The 23,439-nt window shown below is 43.5% G+C and overlaps 1 protein-coding gene across 6 annotated transcripts in view; it reads right to left on the bottom strand.

The window, feature by feature from the left end:
• DNM1 (dynamin 1) overlaps positions 1-23,439 on the bottom strand; it is a 64,109-nt gene that overhangs the window by 40,250 nt on the left and 420 nt on the right. For all 6 annotated transcript variants that reach the window (XM_030461483.1, XM_030461480.1, XM_030461484.1 and 3 more), the window contains exons 2-4: positions 2,164-2,237; positions 921-1,070; positions 136-339 (exon numbers count right to left, since the gene is read on the bottom strand). In XM_030461483.1, the coding sequence (XP_030317343.1) occupies positions 136-339; positions 921-1,070; positions 2,164-2,237 (428 nt within the window). The remainder of the gene's footprint in view (positions 1-135; positions 340-920; positions 1,071-2,163; positions 2,238-23,439) is intronic.

The raw sequence follows: 23,439 nt of genomic DNA on the forward strand, positions 1-23,439 counted from the left end.
AGAATGTGTGTTGGTAAAGATACAAAGCAAGACAACAGACAGGAGTCCTCAGCTACTGGGCTAATCACAGCCAAAAGGTACAAGTAAAATCAGGCCACTGTTTACTAATGCCATACTAAATTAAGAAATATTTACCTTGAGGATCCACCTCCTTTGCAATCTTCAGGGCATCAGAATTGGCCAAATCAGAGTTGGCTGGGGATACTGCCAGGATGAGGCAATTCTCTTTGGTGACAAACTGCATGAGCATATCTCGGATCTGAAACTCGATGTCAGGGGGCTGGTCCCCTACTGGGACTTTTGTCATACCAGGCAGATCCACCAAGGTGAGGTTCAGGACTAGATGTAGGAAACAGGAAATAGCACAGGGAAAGCTGAAGTAGGAATTCTGGTCTATAAAAAGTACCTGTAGCATTAGTTTCTCCAATCTATAATAGGCATAACAGATATAACACAGAAGCACACAGAAGCTTTCCAATTTCTCTTACTGCTAAGTATTAATTAGTTGCTACTTGTTACTGGTCATGGTTGTTAATGATCTCACTATCCTTCCCCTTAAGTCACTTCTCTCCACACTGATAAGGAAAAGTGTGCCCTCAAAGGCTTTCCACACATGCTATACTGAAAGAGAAGGGAGGACTGCAGAGGAATAAGGGACAGCCTCAGGAATAAGTTTCTGCACAGACATCAGTTGTTTCAAGGAGAAGTTCTACCAGCAGTCAGATCCTTCAGCTGACAGACAAACCTGCTCTAGCAGCATGGCCCAGGCTGGCAGTTTGATGCAGCACAGTCCAGGCACATGGAGATTAAAGACAAACACAAGCACACTCCTCATTTAATCTCTCTTCTGTCTGCCTTTGCTCCATAACAAAGCAGCAGCCTGCCCCATCTACCTCCTGACTCAGTGCATTGAAACTCACCATGGGGAGAGTAGACTCGAAGGTTGATGGGCACAGGTGAAATCCCTTTGTTGGAGCCAGTAACACGATCAGTTTCAGCCTCAATCTCCAAACGGACCTCCTCAAAATCAGTGAATTTCTTTCCTTTGCAGTGTAGAAACTCGCCATATTCTTGTTAAACAGAAGCATAGAGTCAGGAACAGCCATTGAAATCAAAAGAAATGAAAGTAATTAAAACACACAAGCAAAACAAAAAGCAGCTGAAAGGTTGAAGTCTGGTGAGGGCTTTTCCCACAATGACCTGGCAGGCCAGCATGGAAGTTGGTGCAGACACATTATCTGATCAACATCAGAGAGAACTCAGTTGAGTCCAACATCTTCATGAGCCAGAATCTGTCTCAGCAGAGATGGTATCCTCACTTGTCTTCATCCAAATAATAACCCAGGACCTTCTCTGTTAATACTGGGCAAATTTAGCATGCACTTGCCTGCAGCAGCAGTGACTTCTGCAACTACACTTGGAGATACCTTGGTACACAGAACTAGCTCTGTATCAAACTGCTGGGGGTAAATAACAGACTCATTGTAAGATCAGACTCAAGAGAGTGAGAAAACCAAACTTTGCTCTTTACATGATTTTGAACTGGCTGGTGGTTGAGGTTTTTTGTGTGTCAGTCCTCGACTAGGCAAGCCAATCTAAGAACCCTCTGTTTCAGTCTTAAAAGCTTCCAAAAAATCAACTTGTTTGCCTACTGTAGACAAGAGGGCAGCTGTGGATAGATCAAGTTCATCTGACAAAAGAAGACCACATTGAATGAGATCTTAAGGGGAACAGTAATGAAAATATCCTGCAAACAAACAGCAGAACCAGGGAGCTGCCCAAAAAAACAGATGCAGAACTCCACAGTTTTTTCCTTTCCAGATCTCACTGCCCTCACATTAAATTCTTATTTATTGGCATGGTTCTCTGGTTTTTAGGTATTACATACTCAGAGGAGTTACAGCTGCACGGGCAAAGGAAAATTGTGGTAAGCCTATGCATGCATTCTTGCCTAATAAATTAAAATAAAATAAAGTAGTATTTTGCTTCCGTGCACTTAATACAACCAGTGTTACACAGGTAGAACTGAAAACCAACTGCAGGTCACTTTTATTGTGGAAAATTCATATTTATTTCAGACTGAGCAGTGCCACTGATCAAATAAGACCTTTCTAGACTCAGACAGCAATCCAGCTGGACACACAGGGAAGGGAACTCACATACCTGTGCTGGCATTCACCAGCTGCAGGACCAGTGGGCGTCTGGTTACGATGCCAGATCCACGTGGCAGAAAGTCCCTGAAATGAAACAGGAAGTTTCAGATGAGTGAATGATCGTTTCCTTCCCCTTTTCACAGCTTTTCTGCTTCTATAAGCATTCCAACAGGGAGTCTTAGCCATGGGCACGAAAAAGCTGAAGGCATTAAAAACCAAGTGCTCCTTTTCAAGAAGGGTAAGAGCTTCTTGTCCTGAAGAAGCCCATACCCCCAGCACATCCCCTCTAATTCTCTCTGTAACAGCCACAGCTCCTCTGGCTCATGTTTCAAGCTAACTAACAAGCTCATTTAATACAGCTGTCTCTACTTTGGAAAAAGTTAATCTCTTCCATCAGAAAGAAAAAGAAGTTGAAGCAGAGCCTAAAAACTAGTGTACCACCTTTTGACAAAATTGAATTACCCAAACTACAAGAAAATTATGCATCCCCTGCACTTGGGAGCTTAAGAAGACACCACATTGTTCCAGCATGCAAACACCATACAATATATGTGAAAAAAAAACAGCAGCTAAAGACTTGCCTCCACCCAGGGTTTCTCCTGGCTAACTTACTCAAGGCTTAAGTATTGCCAAGGCTAAAGCAAGAGCAGCAGCTTCCCTCTGTACTCACAAAAATCCTGAATTTTTGTGTATTTCAAATCATTCCAAAGGAAGGGAACCTTTCACTATCCTTCTCCAAATGCTGACTTAGCAGCCACAGCCCACAAGTTCTCCTTTGCTTTTTGTTTTTCCAAATCCAAGTGCTTTGAGCAAAGCTAAGCACACTCATTCCATCTGCCCATGACCTTGCTAGTTTGTGGCCTGGTTTTCAAGTACTCAGCTACTCATGTGGCTCCCCAAGAGCCACCAAGCATTTATGAAACCATCAGTGTTTGCTTCCTTGCCTAGAGGGAGAAGCATCACTTCAAAACATGGTTTGTACAGCATGAATATATCTTTCTTTGTTAAAGGAAGCTTTACTTATGTCATTTGGAGTCTGGCACACAATCCTCCCTCCCTTCATAATTCAGTAGTGATTCTAACAACTCTGGTGAATGAGAACTCCATCATTCTAGCAGCTTTAAGCTGTCTTAGCACCATTCCTATAGATATTGGTGACCAATGGTGAAAAAGTCTTACCCTAACACCAGCAACAAATCCATCTGAGCTGCACTGACTTTGAACTTACTGTGTCCGAGAAAAGGTATCTTAGTGCTATAGATTCCCTTTCTAGCACACTGAGACAACTCTCAAGCTATTGCTCTCTAAATTGCAGCATCAAATCCTACTTTACTGTAAGAAAGGCAGAATTTTATTTATAAGAATGATCCTTCTAGGAATTAAGATTCCACTCATGTTGTGCTCCATGTTTTGCTCAAGTTTTCTGCTTTGGCCAAGGTCTTGATCTCTCTGCTGTCCTTGTCACAGCTACAAAGGCAAAAACTCAGGACAAAGGTAGATGGAAAACCCATCAGGATCCCAGCATTATAAAAATGATTAAATTTATAGTGTTAACTGAGTGAGGACCCTGGCTATTACAAGTAAAAAAACCTAATTCCTCAGACAAGGCAACAAATCCATCAGCCAAATTTGATCACCTGTATCAACAGTCATAGTTCTCCTTTAGTTCTGACTGAAAATGTGTGTACCCTGATAGCCTATCAGAAAATGAATGTGTGTTATTATCTACAAACTATCTGGAGGTACATGCAGTTCAGCTGAAGTTTTCTCTACACTCGACTCCTGGTAAAAATTGCAGCCAAAAAGCTTCATTAAAAAAAACCCACAACTGATGCAAGTATCACCTTATTGTACCTATACATTTCCTATTCTTCTTCACTTCCTTTCTCTCTACAGTCTTTCAGACAAACTCCTTCCTTATCCTGCTCCAGCTGAGCCTTTCAAATCAGACACTAAGAGATCTAGAGTAGGAAATTCTGTAGGAAGCTGACTGGGCACCAAGGAGTAGGCAGTGTATGGGACTCTTGCCTACCCTCTTGCAGGAGGCATAATCAATTCCTTCTGTAAATAAACTGCATAAGATCATGTGTGACATGGACAATATGCCCTGCACAGCTTCTCAGTGCACTTAGCAGATCAGAAGGATCTACACACACACTTTGCTCTACAAAGAGCAGCACAAAGCCATGAAAATTAAGTCAGAATCGGGGAAATGATACAAGATAATGTACAAGATGACCTGGGCAGACAAGAACCTAAGGGTTAAACTGGCTTAATCAGTTCCAGCACAGGAGGTGTATGATACAAAGGCTGGGGGAAGAAACAAAGATGGAATGAGTGTTCAGAGTTAAGATGCTATAAAGCTCTGCACGCTGGAACAAGGAGGGCAGCAGGGATTCCACTTTTCAGATGAGGCAGCCCCTAGCATGACATCAAAAGCAGCTTCATTACAGACATCACTACACAAGACTTTGTGCCTGAAGTATGTTTATTCAGTTGGAAAACCCTCTTTTCCTCCTTTGCTTTGCATCTTACTTTTTTGGTGTTGTTGTTGCTTTGTTTGTAACGTGCAGAAGTGGCATGACAACATTTGATTTCTTTTGCTTTTAAGCAGGAATACACACTGTGCCACTTCTTCAGGCACACTTCATCCAGAAAAAAGTAAAGCAGCAGCTAAAACAGGTAGAAAAGCTGTATTCAGGGAACAAAAATACTCAGTTTGCTTGTCTCTTTACTGTTTAGCTATTGACTCAAAATTCCCTTTCAAGATACTGAGCTATCAGTTCTAGCAATGCAATTCCAAGCACTTTATCAGTCAGAAAATTAGGCCCAGGTCAGCTACATTCCCCAAATGATTCCCCAAAATTTAGGCAGGGAAATGACCTGAAAATGCATTCATTGGTATATTTTGCATTGCTCACATCTGAAGTGCTTACACATGCTCTGAACTAACAACCTCCCCAGGCCAAACCCAATCACACATCATCCCTTCCAGTCTTATTTCTATTTTAGTATGCAGAGCTGCATTAAAGCACAGATTTGGGCTGAAAGCTGCATTAGTAACACAAAAGTAAAATAATATTTGAGGGATGGAAAACAATCTAGCAGTTACTGCAAAGCAACATTCCAACAAAATCCAAACACATTGGAAACATAAAAGCAATCTTGATGTCATGCAACAATACATTTAATCAGGACACAGGAGACTTGAGGTTTCTCTACTAGTTTTTTGGTTTTTTTTTTTTATTAAAGACAGACACTCTATATGAAAAACCTCTGTGCATTAGGTATCTTGGAATCCTACAGAAGAAAAGGTTCTGTTGATGACAGGAAATGCACATTTGCTCTGTAAACAAGTTTCAGTTTATTTAATGACTTTCACAGTACAGAGAATTGAAGTTCAAGGTAATATGGACCAAAGACATTTGCCTTTAGATTGTTTGTAAGATACACAGGAAATCAACAGACTGCTTGTAAAATTCAACATTATGGAAAGAGAAAGCATTGATAGATTCAATCAAAAAAGTAGGACATCTCCCATATGAAAAGTTTGGTACTTCCTGAGGAGGCACAAACTGAAACTTCCAGACATGTTTCCTGTGTTTATTCATTGCTATTACAATGAAAAAAAAAGTGACTATCTCCATTGATAGAAGAGACCTGCATGAGCTGGTTTGCTGCAGTAAGGCCACATTTGTTGCTAAAGAACACAAAATTTGTTAGTTAAAAACCCAAAACTTATTTACTCCTTTGGTCAAACACTTGTTTGTTAGTAAGAAGCCCTCTGAGGTTTGCAAAAAGATCACTATGTAGTACTGACAAAAAAAAATTCATTTCAGCTCTAAACATACCCCTGAGAGGAGACTGCATCAATGCAGAGCTGCAGAGACAAACCCTATAGAAACACTATTTTTGCTCATATGCTCTAGAAACCATAACACAGCTGGACAAGAAGGCTTCCTGCAACCCTTTACATGGCACTAAGGCATTTTTAGCAGCCTAGCTCTCAACCCACTGAGAACTCACTTTCAGAACTGACAGATACATAGAAAATCCACACACAAGGAAACACCACCTCAGCCCTGCTGCTCCTTCATACCAGATCTCATCCAGGTCTGCTGGAAGGTAGAACAATGGTGCAGGAACTGCCCTTGATAGCACCTTCTTGATCTGATCCTGTAAGCGACATGTAAAGTACATTCACAAGCAATCCCATAACTCAGATATGAGGCAAGAACAAAGATAATTTTGCTCTTTCCTCTGCCAGCCAGTAGATTATCAACAAGACTGCACTACAGATTTAGACTTTTTCCTGTTGACTTCATGGCTTCTTCATCTTATCATTCCTGAACCTAATGGCTTCTCAAATGAATAAAAAAACAAAGCAGGCCAATTTAAACAGCAAGTATTTTAAAGCAGGTGTACAACAAGCAAAAGCACTGATCATCCTGCTATTCTGTTTTTCTCTGACTTTAGTTTTCATGCTGGATCATACAAACTTGGGCACCAGTTCTGCAGACTCAGTCCCATGGTAAATCTCATTCCTAAGTAGCCACATTTTTTTCCATTAAGGTTAGCACTTTTAGACCCAGAAATTTAAACCAGGGGATGAATGTTATTTATCTGCTAATCTCCACAGCACAACAGGGCGCCTAGTCTTGACCCACAGTGAAAGAGAACAATTGCATATGCACTTGGTGTAATTTCTTAGAGTGGAAAGGGTACTGGTGACACAATGGCTACATATAGAAATAGAGATCTATTGTAGAGTACACCACATTCCAGCATACTGGCAATGTTATTGCACACAATGATTCGTTATTCAAGACTACAATTGTGAAAAATAAAGACAGGCAATAGTTCATGAGTGTTATCATAATATATGTTAGCAGAAACAAAAAAAAATTAAAGAGAGGGCTTTCCACTGCCTTGTACCTTGGGTTCCTATTTACAGTAGCCCAAAGGGAGGTTAACACTATTGTGTGTCTTGGAACACTTATAATTGCTTTGTTAAATAGTCCTGGGGCCCAAACAGCATCTCCAGCACCTACCCAGTTCTCCCCAGATCAGTGGTCAAGCCAAGCACCCCTCTTCAATTTCAGGAGTTTGCTGCACATCAGGTATATTCCTGCAAACTTCACAGGTGCTGAGTGGGGCAAAGCATAATCACTAACTTAAGCTGGACCCATTTGCAGGATACTGCTGGATAACTCCAACAAAAGAGTTGAAGGGGACAGATAATGAGCTAGAATCTAACTTCTGAAGTTTGCAACTTCTCCTATTTCCCTATCTGCCTTGAGCTCTTCTGCTCCTTTGCACTGCAGTTGAAACCAGCACAGATGCCCAGCAAGTGTGAGGCTGCTACCAGGTGCCTCTCATTTTATGCAGAGACTGAGGCACTGGGGTCTTCAAGCATGAAAGGACAACAGTTATGCTAATTCACTGTCCAAAAAAGTGCCAGAACTGACACGATTCTCACCACAGGAATCACTTTTCTTTCTGTTTTCCTTTCTTTGCCCCTTTTACAGCTGACCATGACACATGGTGTTCTGGAGCTCTCCTACATTGGTTTCCCATGCTATGCTCTCACTTTATTCAAATCTAAAAACCCACTGTGTTCACAGAGTTAACAAACAAACTAAATAAAACCACATAAGAAATCAACATTAACTGAAAAGGAAACATTTTAAAAATCATAATGACCCAGACAGAAAACCTTTCAGGAGTCTGTCCCCCTCCAAGAGAATCCACCTCCCCAGTAAACTTTATGGCCAGCTGTTTGAAAGCCTTCATAGAGAGTCTGGAGAGTCAAATTCAGTTCCTTCTGAACAAGCATAGTGCTGGGGTTTGTTTCACTGACATTTGGGACTATATAACATACCATGGAAAGACAGCAGGTGAACAACCTTCCATCTCAGCCAGAGCTCTCATCATCTTTCCATGGGACACAGCACAATTTCTTGCCCACAGAGGTAAGTGCTGCACCCTGTGACACCTTGTTGGTAATTTCTGGTAGAGCATAGATGCTCTTTTTACTAGGGAATAGGATACAGCCTTTTGTTACAGAAAGGCATTGTCATATTTATGTGCTCTTGGAAATCTCTGGGAGGACCCACATGCCCTGAACATCAAGTGTTAATCAAAAATGTGTTTCCCCACACTCAGAACACATTTGTTGAGTCAAGTGTGGGCTGAGAGGGCTCAGACAACTAGAGAAGGAATAGGCCTTGTGGAATGTTCTCTTCCATCACTGATACTTCATCTGCAGTGGCTGTGTTCAGTCTTCAGCCTGCAGCTCCTTTATAAACACCACTAAAGCAACAAGGAAAGCACATAGCAATTTTTACATGACCGCTTGCTTAGAAACAGCTCTCCCCACTGCCCCCCCAGAGTGCACTAAATCTCTTCTAGAGGGCACTAAATTCTGCTTTTCTTGCTTATCTCTGACTGCACAGGCTGGTTCCCAGGAGTCACTGCAGTCAGTGCCTCTCATTCACACCTCCCTTTTTATCTCCATCAGCCCTTCCTCAGGCATCTCTAGGCAGGTCCCTGGAAGCAATAGGATACAAGGAAGTTTTTCTATTGTTTATTTCCAATTGAATCCTTTAGGCTGATTTTTCTGCTTCACACTCCACTGGCTTCAGGGTACATCAAAATCTGGAAGACAGCTGCATCCATTCTGCCAAGTCATGGCTGTGCTAGAGCCTCTGTACATGAGTTAGCCTGATGCAGAATGACAGAGCTCCATGGTTGTGCTGCTTCCACAGAGCAAGAGACATCATCCAAGGAGGTCAGAAGTGTTCTTAGACTTTAGGTATTACACTTTTATTCAATGGCCTGGGGGTCTGCCAGCCTGCAGAGTAAACCAGCACAGCCAAGAGCTTGCCCCAGGGATTTCTGCTGCTGTAAATCCAAGGGGACCAGTATCATCCAGCTTTATGCTTGGTAGACCTTATAGCAGGATCTGGCCTGACTTGCAAGGTACACTCATATATATTTTTAGATGACCTGATAATGAGGCAGAGATGTTGCTGCATTCCTCTGATGCACCCCTGCAAACCTATAACCAAGAGTTATGGCATCCAGGCAGCTCACTGGCTGCATTACAAAGCATAAAGCAAGATTTTCCAACAGAGCTGCACTCCATCCCTAGCTCTATTTACATCACATGTATTAAAGTCCCTATATACAATAAGAGGAGACAGAAGCCAAGCAAATGGAATTTCTCTCCATCAGAGAAGGTTACACAGCTCCTGTGCTACAGTTGTAGGAGGGAGAGAATGTTCAAGGAAATACACTGGGAAGGGGCTCATACACATACAGGCATTACCATTACTGCCAGTTCTACATGCTCTGCTTTTCTTCTGTCTAGAACTATAGGTTTTCCCTCTCAGTGTCATTGCTGGGACCTAGAGAGGCAATTATATTTAGGACACAGACTGAAATACAGAGGTGTTGGTCAGCCCCTTTTAAAGAATCTGCACTAGGATCTTGCACAGGGTCCATTCCAACAGACTCAGTATTACAGACCACTAGGAATAGATGGGCTCTAGTAAGTACTGTTTTGAACCTTTTTATCAAGGTGTATATTAATGTTTTGATTACTTCTCTGCTTTCATGAGATTAACTTTCATTTTAGAAAAAGACTTCAAAATCAACACCCCCAGTCGCAGGACTTGAGGTGCTGTGACTTTCTGAAAGCAGTACACCAGACATAACAGGGCTGAATTCCCTCAGATCCTTGCAGACACCACAAATAGTTCTCAGCTCTTCCCTAGAAGAGGGTGTGCTAGAATATAAGCACAGTTCATCACCTCAGCCATCCTGATTGAAAACTCTGGGCAGGATACACAAATGCCTGCACTGTAATGCAGATCTCCTTTCTGGGTAGGGGTGACCAAGGATAAATCCTTTGCTTTTAAGTGCCATGGAGAGCAGTGACCCTGGGAATCCTGGCACATGACAACAGAACCTTGTGTCACCCCTGCTGCAGGAGCCTGCAATGGGAACAGACTGGATGCATGTGCTTCTCTCCTTAGTTATGATTGCTGACTAGATGGATAATCCCTCCATGGGCTGCTGCTCTACGATTGCAGTGCAGGAACCAATCCAATCTGAAAGCCAGAACCAGGCCCAGGGGATAATTCCCCTCCTACTTCCCTACAGCATGGTGAAATCTACTTGTTTCCATAGAAACAAATCAGTTTGATGTTCACACAGCTCCTGCATCCCTCACTGCTCTGCATCAGCCCCAAGCTGCTGAGGCTGAGAGATTTTAAGCAAGTGTCTACAGCTGTAGGTCGAGAGCTTGTAGGAGAAATAAGAGGTGCTCCTGGCATACAAAGCCATCTCACCCAAGATGTCATTTGCTTCCCTTCACCTCTGCTGGGAGAGAATTAATCAGGAATATCTCCTCCTCCATTTTGATGGTTGATTTATCTGTTAGATCCCTCCCTGCAGATGGGTTAGCCCAGAACACACAAAAACATAGAACACAGATGGGGAAGGAAAACGGGGCACTCCAACACCTCAAGTGCACTGTCAGCTGATTTCCTCTTTGTATTTTTGCAGGTAAAAACCATAAAGGGATTGTCTTGTTTGGAACTCTGCATTTTACTGTAGAGGATTATTCAGAGAATGGTACAGCCTACAGTGCAGTGTGATCTCAAAAAGTCACTGCCCATTATAGCAAATGCCGCATTGACTCCGGGCTGCAGCACTGGGGAAGGAAAGAGTCTTGAGAGTGTAGAAAACTGCAGCACAGCTGCTGTGCAGCTTCCTCTGGCATCTTTTGGATAATAGAAAATGAAGTCCTGGATCTTGCTTGCTGCCTTGGAATACTCAAGGTAAAGAATAACACAGCAGTGATTCTACATGACAGTATCAGGAACTCGAGGGACCGAGCAGGTCAGTGTATCCTGAATGAACACAGCAGTAAGGATTACACCTTTGGGATCACACTTGTGATTTCAAAAATTACAGTCCCAGGAGAAAGAAAACAAGGCTGGAATAATGCTGGTTTCACTCATTAAAAAAACAAAACCAAAAACATAACATCAGATTTGGGTCACAACACCAGGATTTAGGGGGAAAGCAACCACAGCACTACCTGGGTCCCGAGGCCTCCAGAGCCACACGTATAAGAAATATTGCACCATCATGATGCTTTCTCCACCCCAGAAGCTATAAAGCAGATCTTTCTGTCTTGCTGAAGTCTTACCATCTCAGCAAAAAAGTAAGTTTTCCTTTTGCTCCCTCCAAAGCATACATACCCTGGCAAAAAAATGTCATTTAGATTCTATCTCCAAAATCTCCCTGCAATTTCAAATCTCCAAGAGGAGAATATCAGCCATCAACAACACCCTGGAAAATCAAATTAATTCAGTTCTGATGGCAATAGTGAAGAAACATCTTTTTATGGCAATAAAGGGAAATCCATGACCCAGCATCTTTGCTTGTCCCTTTCTCAAGCTGCACTGAACTGCTGTAACACTGCAGTAACACTGCTCTGCTTTGGCACAAACAAATCTACTGACAAATCCTGGCTTTGCCATAACAGAAGGGTTGCAGCCCTCAAAGACATGACCTGTACAGCACCTGCAACTTGAGCTGGGAGAAAAAACAAAAGGACAAGCTGTACACTAAAACTCTGGGACAGGAATGACTGATGGGAAAGCACAGCCACAATAACACCCTGGGATTAATGTATGCTAAGACCCAGGAGCAACAGGCTGACCTTGCTATTTCCCACCATCAATGTCTTAATCTGTTCTAGCTCTCTGGAGTCTGGCTGGAGCTGAGTCCAGACTAAAGGCTGTCCAGCAGTAAAGGCTCTCCTGTGTTCAGTGACACTGATAGACTGTGCACCATAAACCAATACTCAAGCTTTTTGTCAATGGGGACTCTAGATAAAAAAGGGTTTATCCTCCTTTTTGCCCTTCTCTCCCTCAGAGCAAGAAACAAGGAGCAGTCAGACTCAAAGGTACCAAAACACTCATGGTAAGTATCATGTTAGATCTCTTCCCAAAACTCCATCACGTCTGGAGTCCTGGTACTTGCTGCAAAATCTAAGAAAGAACAAGTGATGCTCAAGGCATATTTCATCACTGCAGTATGACACCTCCTCCAGTCCAAGACAGCTCTGTGTGCTATAAAAGGAGACAGTCTCTCCAGATCCTGAATGCCATAAAGGGTTCGTTGGAAAAGGCAAAATCACTTTGAGTCCACTAATACAAACCCAGACAGAAGATATATGAGGAAAGGAGGTGGTGCCTCAGGTCATGATGTGCTCTTAGTGGTCAGACATGGGCAGTGGGTTTGCAGCAGGCCAGGCAGGAAGGACAGAGTTTCTGTGGGGTACCAGAGTTATGCCACACTCAGGCATCCTGACCAAACTGCCGAAGGTGCATGGTTGTCCTGCAGAAGGAATTTAAGATGTCAGTTTATATCTCTTCTCTGCCAAGAGCAGTATACAGGAACAGTGCCAAGCTCCTTGCTATGCAATGCACCTCTGCAGCTCCAGATATAATTAGGATCACCCTGGCTGTAAACATGGTGCAGAGGAGCTGCTTCTGAAGCCCTTGAAGAAAAACCAGCAGAATGACTGCTGGGACCTCCAGTGCAGAGCAAAGTCAAAGAAGCATTAAACTCTACTTCAAAAACCACACAAGACATCTCCATTTCAGGCTATATTAGAATGCAAGTTGGATCAATATCCCAGAACAGATGAGCTTTTGACCTCCTGGCTGGTTCCAACGTGTCTGTCAGAGTCCTCTTGACCAGCCAGTGGGGACAGCAGTTCTCACATCCCAGGGAACACTTTCCTGTGGTCAAGTTTGTGCAGTAACCATAGAAGGTGACATTCAAAGAATTTCTAAAGGCATCTGAATCTTCACAGAAAGTTTGTAGGGCTTAAATTAAAAAAGCAGAGAAGGGTCAAAATTGGTATTGCCTATTAAGGGGCACTCTGACTCTATAGCAAAATCATAGCATAGTGACCTGGAGAAACAGATCAGTTCTTCCATTCCTTTTGTATTTTCCAGAAGTAAAGGATTTCTGTAAATACCTTTCCCTGGATCTTCCTCCCACCCCTTCAAACCAAAATGATTTCTAATATTTGCTTTTGCCTGTCCAGGTATCCAGTTTGAATTCAACTTTATCCAAACAGAAGATGGCAACGTATCAAGTGCTAATGCAATGCCTCACTTTCTGTTTTGCAGGAAGTATTCTTTAAGTATCATTCTTTCAATAATCTATACAAATTCATTCAGGAAATTGACCTCTTTATTCAAGATGAGTTTGGGGTGCCAGGTAGTTTGCAGGCCTGGCATAACAAGCATATATTTTATGAAGAGGCATAAACAGAGAGCAATGCCTAGGAAATAGAACATCAAACCAAAGTAGTACAGCCCAGAGGGAAGTAGTGTATTGTTAGGATCTCTGCTGAGAGCTGTACTGATGTAGAAGAGGTGACCTGAGGTTCAGCACTGGAGCTGCATCAGCTCTGCAGTGTGGCAGTGTGACATCTCATGCACCAATCCCAGAGGGTATTCTGCATTTTGGTTTGTACCCAGCTCCTCCTTACCTCTAGCTGTAACCCCACTGCAACAGATCTCCTCTCAAGGCCACCACCATGCTCGGGCAATTCCCAGCTATTCATAGAGGAGCTTCTATTAAAAGTAAAAGCACAATCAGCTTAAGAAATTGCCAGAGATTACTAAGAGATCACAGCAGCCAATAAGAGAGAAAACCTAATGTGTAGTAGAAAGGGCCCCATCCTTACCCAGAGTAGTACAAGTTCACAGTCAATCATAAACAAGTCAGAACTAAATATCAGCATGAAAAGAGAGGGTCACAGCTTTGCTTTTTACTGGCTTAATTCTGAACTAACAGGACAGCAGGTGTAGTCCCCTGCTGATAGAGAATTGCTCCTGTGCTGGCAAGCAAGTGGCAAATGAATGGTTACTTTCATTATAAACCCCTGTTTGAAGAGGTTTATAATCACTTGGATGAGGAACTACCCTCCCAGTGTGTTAATTTGATGCTAGAGCCCTGAGCTAGATGCTATATAACTTTACACATGCAAGAATGGCAGGAAAGCAACAAGGAGAAATTGAACAAAGACTTCAAGATTTTTTCCTTTAGGTACCCCTTTTCTTGTTTGAAAAATTTCAGCATGGCCTCCCCCATCCCTAGATCTCCATTCTCAAATAAATAAATAATTTTTCCCTAGTGGTCTCCAGGGTAAGTCAGCTCTGCTGTAAAAGCTTTTGCAGATGTTGAGAACTGACTACTCAGCATCTCTGCAGACTTCTGCCCATTAATGCTTTGAGAAAGGGTCTAAATGCAGTTGAGGAAATACTCTGAAATACAGCTGCAGTTTATGCTCAGCTTACAGCAACACTGCCTGGCCCTTCAGCCAAAATCCACAGCATTTATCAGTTCAGTATTGGCTCTGTCCTCTCCCAGGCAACCCATACACTACACTGGCCACCCTTACATGAAAGCCATTTCACAGCCAGACAGTGACAGTCCCAGCACAGTCAGACAGGATCCCAACAATTCCCATGTTTATGGTATTGTTAACTCTTCACCCTTCAACACATCTGCAAACAGTGTAACCTAAAGCCACAAGAAACAGGAAAGGGAGTGCTAAAGGGGAAGCAATACATTATTAAAATAGTATTTAAATCCCCAGAGACTCAACTTCCAATTCCCATTCAAGTCACAAGTGAGGAACTGGGTTTATTCCAAACATCATTATTTATAATTTATTGTTCATTGTGACTGCAACACAAGTATTTTAGCAGAACTTACAGTTTTGAGACTGAGACCTGATCTTTAGGAAGGAAAGAGTTGACAACACAGATCTTAAGACACTTTAGGGTTCTTTGTACTGCTCACCAGGAGCATGCAGGGAAACAGCTCCTAAAGAAAAAATACCCTCAGAACATCCACGTTAGGAATTGATGGTTTCAACACAAAAGCTACACTGTACTTCTGTTAGCTTAATTGCTGTGTCCAGAGCTTCAAGAAAAGGCACACAAGTCACCAGACTTGCAGAAAAGTGGCAGAGGTTGGCAAGTTTGCTTCCAGTCAGCAAGACCCAGCTTGAGGAGCTTGCACAACGTCTACTCCCAAGATGCTCCCAACATCGTGTTCTGCTGCACTGCAAGAAGCTGCTGACCAGAGACTGAAACACCAAACACCATCTCACTTCCATTTGGTCATGGCTGGCTCTGCCAAGGCTTTCAGAGCATCCAACACTGCAGAGAACAGAGACACTCTTAGATTTCAGAATCAGGGCTCGTTCTTCCTGCACTGTGATTCAAAGAGCAGTTATCAGCTACAGTCAGCACCAGCCTGAAGGTCATGCAGGGAGCAACAGTCAGCAACTTTATTGTCATGACTGCCCATCTAAAAGGCAGCTTATTACTGAGCCTTTACAGTTGGTTTTATTAATTAAATATTCACTAGTTGGACTTTGAGAACAAAAGGCTGGACCTAAGTACAAAGTATCAATGAGTCACATGGAATAACTGTTTAACCACCTAGCATTGAATTATGCTCTCAGTTGCCAGTCAGTGTTTGATGCACACTCTGCCTGCTCCTCACTAAACCCTGAAATGTTGTTTCAGTTCTCTCTTCATAGCCACCCCAATATTTATAGTAATTAGCCCTGAGCAAGCCATCCAGTCCTTATGACTGAACTCCATTAAGTCACTCAAAAATAAGCATGATACCTGCTTTAGAAGGAAGAAAAATGTGAATAAAGAGAAATAGCTTTTTGGAGTTTTTCAGAACCAGTCCTGCTTAAAGCCTGACCACCTCCAGGCCTGACCAGACCATCTGAGTGTCTGAAGTCATTAGGGAGAAAAGCCTGGGCACAAAACCACTCCCACATCCCTGTTCTGAAAGGCTATATGGAAAAAATTTAAGAACTACCAGCTCATCTAGTGAAGCGTTCTAAGAACACCCTGGCTCCTCAAATATCAGTATCTGATCTATACCAGCAGCCAAAGTGTCCATCACTTGTCTATCAGTTCCAACCTCTGTGCAGAGCAGACCTAAGTAACCAGCAACACAGGGCAAAACAAGCTGTGCAAACAGCTAAAGCTCTGGGCACACCACTTCTGGGGAGAAAGCAGGTCCTTCCAAGGACTCAGGCAGACATCACTGTACCACCTTTGCAGAGTTTTAATTTATGGTTAGGAAAAATAGTTTCCTACTTTATAGTTAACATTTTCTGGTGCTTTTGCAAGTGTCCATCAATGATACACACCTACACAACAGACCAACAGCCTTTTTCTACAGATGGAGAAAAAGGTATGAAAAATTAATCACACTAGAACTTACTTTCAGAGCTGAGAAGAGAACTCTCTCTCAAGGCTGAACATGTTCATCTCCCCATTAGAGGTAAGATTGCTTTACCTTGAGCTTTCACTAGTAAGATGTGCAAAACCAAGTCTGAGAGCAGGAAAAGAACATTTCAAGTGGAATGAGAAACTGTCCTGATAGTAAGCTATTTTCCCCCCATGCATGACTGGATCTCTTTCTGGTCCAGATTTAGTTTTAGTTCTTCTTCCAACTTGCAGTACTCTGACTCATATGGTTACAAATCCGAGTCCAAGAGGGAAAGTATTACACTCAAACTTTTTTGGGTGGATTTCTTCGTGGCACATCAAGGAAGTAGGTTTCCCCTGCATATTACCAGTAGATTTCCTTTCACAGATGCCACCTCAAATTCAATTTTACATTGGACATATAGGCTGAACACCAGATGCTTCTACGTGACTGCCTGCCACTCCTTCAGCAAATCTTCTGGTTTTGCCACTCAAAAGCACTGCCTGACACAAAAATCTGAGTATTGGCTCACATGGGTGGAGCACACATGGGTTTGTTCTTGTCTAATAAATTTACTGCTCAAGGCATCATAATAAGTCCCACTGTAGTAGCTAGAACACAACAAAAACTGTTTTTTTTATTAACTTATGCCAAACTGTCAGCTTCTTCCACTGCTCCTCAAAAAGGTTCCTCTTAAAGATACTAAGAAAGCCTTACTTAAAAGAATTTTTACTCATATCTTCACAGACAGGCTCAAACTTTGAGTACAAAGCAGGGACATTCAGTAATTCACCAGATCAGGAAAGGGATTAGCTTCCTGTCTCAGAATAACATTTTCAGAAGCTGCCTCAGATAGGAGGTGGTGCAGACTCCTACACTTTCTAATCAAGCCTAGTGGAGTTCTGTCTGCTCAAAGCATCTGGAGAAGTCAAGTTCAAGGACTTGGCATCCTGAGCTAGGTATTGAACTATGGCTTCTGAAAACAATCAGTGGCCTTTAAAAATAGAAATGTGCCTTGGCTTTGCCTTTTTTTTTTTTTATGGTGTGAAAAGTTACGAGCACACAGAATTCTGAAAACCAGGAACAGCTGACAGTTTTAGCAAAGGGAAATGCTTTTGAGAACTTCTGACTTCTATCCTCCACTGGCTTTGCAGATGTTTTACAGCCCTGTATCACAGCACACCGTTAATAGAGCCAACAAAAGAACCACAACACTCCCTGTCTCAAAGTACACTAAGGACTAACCAAAGCTCAGGATGCTCTAAGATGCCCAACATGAGTATTATCATGGTGACAAGGAAGAGTCCACATGAGTAAAGAAGGCATCCTCTGATTTGCCAGCCATCAGATGATGAATTCTAGCAATGACAAGGGAACCTGTCATCTTCACACACCAGTAGGTCCCAACAAGCCTTGACTTGCACAACACCGAGCATCATCTTCCAAACTGGAGATCCAGCTGGTCTACTTTCGTGGGTAAATTCCAACAAGATCTGAGGCATGCCATAAGGATCTCCTTTCCTGGTGAATATAAGGCTAGTGGGCAGTTACCAGAAGTATGAGATCATCAGTGAAGAGCTAAGCTGAAGAATAGTCACTAAGATCTGCAGAGAACATCTGCCTGCTGCAGGAGGTAGAAAAGATATTAGGCATGTATTTATTTGAGCCAACTCCTCCAACATGAAAACAGTCAGAGCAAATACAGGCAGACACTGCTGCTGAGCCTACAAAGATTGAGATTCAGGCATTTTTCCCTTGCAGCCATGCATGTTATGTTACATTTTAATTTAATTATGCATCTCCTCCCAATGTTCCCCCTCCCACAAGTGTTTGCTCAGAGCTATACAGATTTCTCTTAAGTTAAATTATTTTATCTTGTGGTCTGCTGTAACACATTATCCATTTCCCCCAGTGCTCCATCTTTACTTCCTTCCCCAATTAATCTGAGATGAATATAGGTATTTTCTTCGCTGAAGACCAAAGGCTTGCTGACATTTGAAAAACTTATTTGACCACAATTTATTACTCTAAACAGCAGAATCCTATTTCTGACTGTTGCACCATTCTCCATAACCCTAAGTAAGGCAGCTCAAAAACTATGCCCATGTCTTTAACCTGCAGAGACACAGCAGCATTTGGTGAGCTCACAGATGTATTTATCATACAACAATCAAGGGTCATTGACTTGTAATTACCCTCTCTGCCAGCACTCTGGAGACATAAATGTATCTCAAAGTAGAACGCACACAAAAAGAGAAGAATCATATTTAAGGATCTCTTTTGTGGCCAGAGCAGAGTAAGTTACTGAGTATATCATCTTGTTTAAATTTAAATCTGTCATTAAAGTATTGCACTGATGCTCAGCATTACCCAGTACTGCAGACATCCTCATTCTATTCAGAATGCAACTATGATTTATGGAGGGTTTAAACCCTCAGTTCTCTTCATACCACCCAAGCTCACAAAGTTTGTACTATAGTAAAAACCTAAACTTTAAAGCACTAAGATCACTGACAGAACTGTTCTCCTGCAGTGTCTGAACATCCCAAGTATCTGCAACTCTCTACACATCCCTAAAGGATCTTCCACTTCTAGGTAGTTGCTCGATACTCCTGTTGGCTTCTGAAGGCATTTTGCTGGACCGGGTTTCCATCACAAAGCAAAATGTGTTACCAAAGGAGGCATTCCCTCATCACATCTTGGGGCTATAAGTATTTTTCTCTAAATGGCTGGGGAAGGTTGAGATATGCAGGTATTAACTTACTTCTCAAAGCTAAATCCTAAAGCCAAACAAAATGCTGTGGCTTCAGGATGTAGTTTTGGATTTTCAGTAGGTGACACTGTAAAACAAAGGCACAGCTGCAGCACACTCTGTCTGGCTTTTGCTTGGTTTTTTCAAGTTAATTACTGGAGCAACAAGAACCATGTTTAATAAGTATTTATCCTTACCACTGCCACAGGCATTGCAATGATGCCTTTTTTCTGCTCTTTTAGCCATGCTGAAATTTCAGTTTGCTGGGAGCGGCAAGGTTAGACCAACAAAGTTGAGTTGAGGCCCATGTTTTTACCTCCAGTTTCCTTCCAGACAACATATAAACATCAGCTAATTCTGCATCAGAGCCTGGTGACAATCTAAGTGCCCCTGTTAGGTCTGGGATGCAAAAGCTCCCAAGAGAAGATGCTTTTGGAGTAATGCTGAGGACTGGGGTCAAGTAAACCCCGATACATTTCCCACAGCTTTGGCAATGCTTAGATCCCTTGATCATAAACAAAATGGTTGCACCATCACTCAAATCTTTCCACCTACTGTTCCCAGTCCTTAGTCATTGCCTCTTCAGCAGCCCCCTTAAACCATCTGCTCTCCAGAAGTCAGAGGTGCCTTGTTTTCCTTCCACAAAGAGCAATGTAGCTGCCCTAGCAGTGCTGAGCAGCATCCTGCCTTGGATCAGACAAGAAGAAGACAGGGCACAGAGATTGATGCAGCCATCTGAACACAGCCCAGTGCTTTCCATTCTTCCAGTCTGTAAAGCAGAGATAACAGCAATATTCCCACAAATACAAATATTACAATTTAAAAAGACACACTTGTATTTGTTATTTTCATATTATGGCAAAATAAAAGTGGCATGAACATGGATGATTTTACAAATTACTTTGTAGGCTGTCCTGTATATCCTTCCCTTCTTGGTCCTTTGGATGGTCTCAAGTCAAATTAGCACATAAAACAATTAGCACAGACAACATGCTTTGGTTTTATCTGAGCAGTTGTGCTGGTACTGGTGCCTGCTCCAGTGCCTTATGGCATCACAAAAATCAACTAAATGGCCCCTGAGGTACCTTCCAACCTAAGTTATCCCACAAGCCTACAACCACACCAACAGGAAATGCCTGGAGCTGACCCAATTAACCTTCCTTCCAGTTCTGGGGCCCAGGATAAACCAGTCCACAAAGAGATGTGTCACCTGTCTGGCTTCTACGTGGCTTCTCTCATCTCTGCAGTGATTTTAACACCATCAGCCAGTATCCTAGTCACCATGCTGAGTCTCCGGCAGCAAAAGCACACATAGCAGCCTCACTGACATCTGGTATTATAAATACAGGCTCTGCACTGTTGGATAATCTGTTAACAGCAGAGTAAGTGACACTGAAAGAGCAATTAGCAGCAACTAGTAAGCCATTCAGGAGGAAAAAAAAATTGTTTGTTAAGACATGTAACTAAACACTGACTGCAGTCAGCATCACTCCTCTCTGCTTCGAGGTCTCCAGCATGCACAGGATTCAGTGCCACTGCAAGGAGCCAGCAGCAGCCCTGGACTGAAGTGCTGCATAGCCACAGGCTGGGTCTGGCAGTGGGGGCAAGTGTGCTGCCACGTGAGAGTGCCCTGGTGACAAATGGAGAGGAGCCTCACAGGTATTGAGTGGGGAAACCAGCCCCTCATCTAAAGTGTCCCCATCAAGCACATCAATCAGTACCAACTGCAGCAGCATTTGTTCTTGCACAAATTTCCATCCACTCAGAGGAACTCATCAGCACTCACATTGACTGTGCAGTGAGCAGCTGCTGAGCAATAGCTGCACCACCATCCTGGTATCAAGCTGGAGCAGTGACATATGTCATGTCCACACTACAGCAATAATTGTATTTGTACACAGTAGGTCTACACACCATTTCTTCTTGTGCCTATTCAGAAAAGGAAAAAACAGCCCCTATCACAATTACATTGAGGAGCTGTGCTTATTCTGGATACTATTCCCATAGCTTATCATGGTTTTCAATAACCACACAAAAAGAAAGACTATACATTACAGCAGGGCCCCAGCATTATTTTAACAGGATTGGGTTTTGCAGCATATACACATACATTCTGTGGTAACATGTCTCAGGTTACCAGTCTCTAAACCAGCCAGCACTCAAGGATATCAGATAGAGAAAGACCTCTTCCCTTTAGCATATTTTCCATTTCCACTGCAATTATTTCCTCTAAATGCTTTTCTATAGGCTGGTTTCTCAGCTTCTGCTCAGGGGACCCTTCATTATTTCATTTTCTAAAAAGCCACAGCACTGTAGCTTGCTGCTAGAAGACAACTGATGGGACACAGTGAGGTCACAAGTTCTGCTGGGACCAGGAGTCATAAGAACGACAGAAAACAATTTAACTCATTTGCTTTCAACCTGGCAGATAAAATTCCCAGCTCCCAACTGGTGCCAGGAGATACACACCAAGGATAAATACATCCCCTTCTGCTCTCCTAGTCTAAAGGAGAGGGGCAGTGTACCCCAATACACCAACTGTCTTTGATAAGCCCTCCTCTGGCCTGACAGCCACACATACATCACACATTACGCCACTGCAGCACTGACTGCACAGATCCACTAAAAAGGATTTATGAGGTTAGGCTGCCAGTACTCAGAAAGCATGAAAACAGCAGAGCCAACAGGTGAACCTGTTTTGCTCACACATTTCAGGAGACTTATTTTCCCTTTCCCTGAGAAAACTACAGCACAGGAAGTTTTGCCCTTTGGTAGTAGGAATTATTATTTTCTTGTCTGTGGACAAACAAGTGGATCCTGGTCTATGACCTGAGGCTCAACAAAATGTGCTGCTGCAATGTCTTCCCCTTGGCATGATTCCTGGCATCCCTGAGGGATACTGCATGGACTGCTAGAAGTCAGCTAGAAAGGATCCCAAATTCTATGTTTATCTGTAGTAAATAAAAAAAACACCTTATTCCAACCAGGCTTTCTTTGCACCAGGTACAATCCCTGTGTCTTCTTCCTAGCACACACGACAAACGATGCTTAAGGCTACCTTTGAACAAATCCAGAATTTGGGGCTACTTAAAGCTAAACAAGCAATTCATAAACACCACAAACCCCTCCAACAGCAGAAAAGCTTTATAAGCCATCAGGCAGTAAACAGCTTAAAAGAAAAAGTGGGGGTGGGGGAACAGCATCCAATAGATGTCACAAACGCAGTTTACTGAAAAACCCACACAAGCATCTGACCAGGTATCACAGCAGTCCCTGTTTTCAAAACAAGCCACCAGCAACTTGCATGCCCCTTAGAGCAGAAAAAACCCTTAATAACTAAAACCTGTGTAAGACTGAAAACAGTTAATTATCGAGGCCAGAGGCAAGGTGAAGAACAACCCCCCCCTTCCCCAGGTGTTGTGTGTCTACGCTGGAGCAGATAACCACGGACTGCAATTTACTCAAGTTGCAGATGATGAATGCGAAGGTCACATGAAGGGAAAGGCATCGGTATAGTGTCTGTCACAAAATGGTAGCACCCAGGGATTTGAACATATAGGAGGGAGATATCCCCGTCCTTCCTATAGCCTCCCCGCAGCTCCTGACATGGCATCCGCTATGGAGGACAGCGAGGCAGGGCCGAGGGAGGGGGACGGAGCAGATTAAACTTAAATCCCCCCTCCCCACACATCGACAACATCCATCTCCCGCAGCCCCGCGGAGGGGACAGCCCGGCCCGGCAGCCGGCACCGAGTGGGTCATGGGGGGGGGAAGGGGCTGGTGGTCCCCACGGACAATTCAGCCCCCCCGTTATGTAATACCCGGAGGACGGGGGTGTCCATCACAGGCCCCGAAGGTGCGGCAAAGGCGGGGACCCCCCCTGCAGAGATGCCAACCCCCCACCCCGAGGCGGCGAGACCTCCTCCGCCCCTCCCTGCCCCTGCACCGCGGCGTCCTGCAGCGCTGCCCCTGCACCCCGCAGCTGTGCGGGAACCCGCGCTGCCCCTGCACCGGCTGTCCCTGCACCCAGACGTCGGTGCAAGCAGCCGCTGAGCCCCCGCACCGCGCTGCTGAGCCCTGCCCCGCGTTGTCCCTGCACGCAGCGGGTCTGCCCGTGCACCGCGCTTGTCCGCGCACCGCACTGCCCCTGCACCCCGCAGCTCTACCCATGCCCCGCACCGCCTGTGCGGC

This window comes from Calypte anna, chromosome 17 (assembly GCF_003957555.1).
Source record: "Calypte anna isolate BGI_N300 chromosome 17, bCalAnn1_v1.p, whole genome shotgun sequence".
NCBI lineage: Eukaryota > Metazoa > Chordata > Aves > Apodiformes > Trochilidae > Calypte > Calypte anna.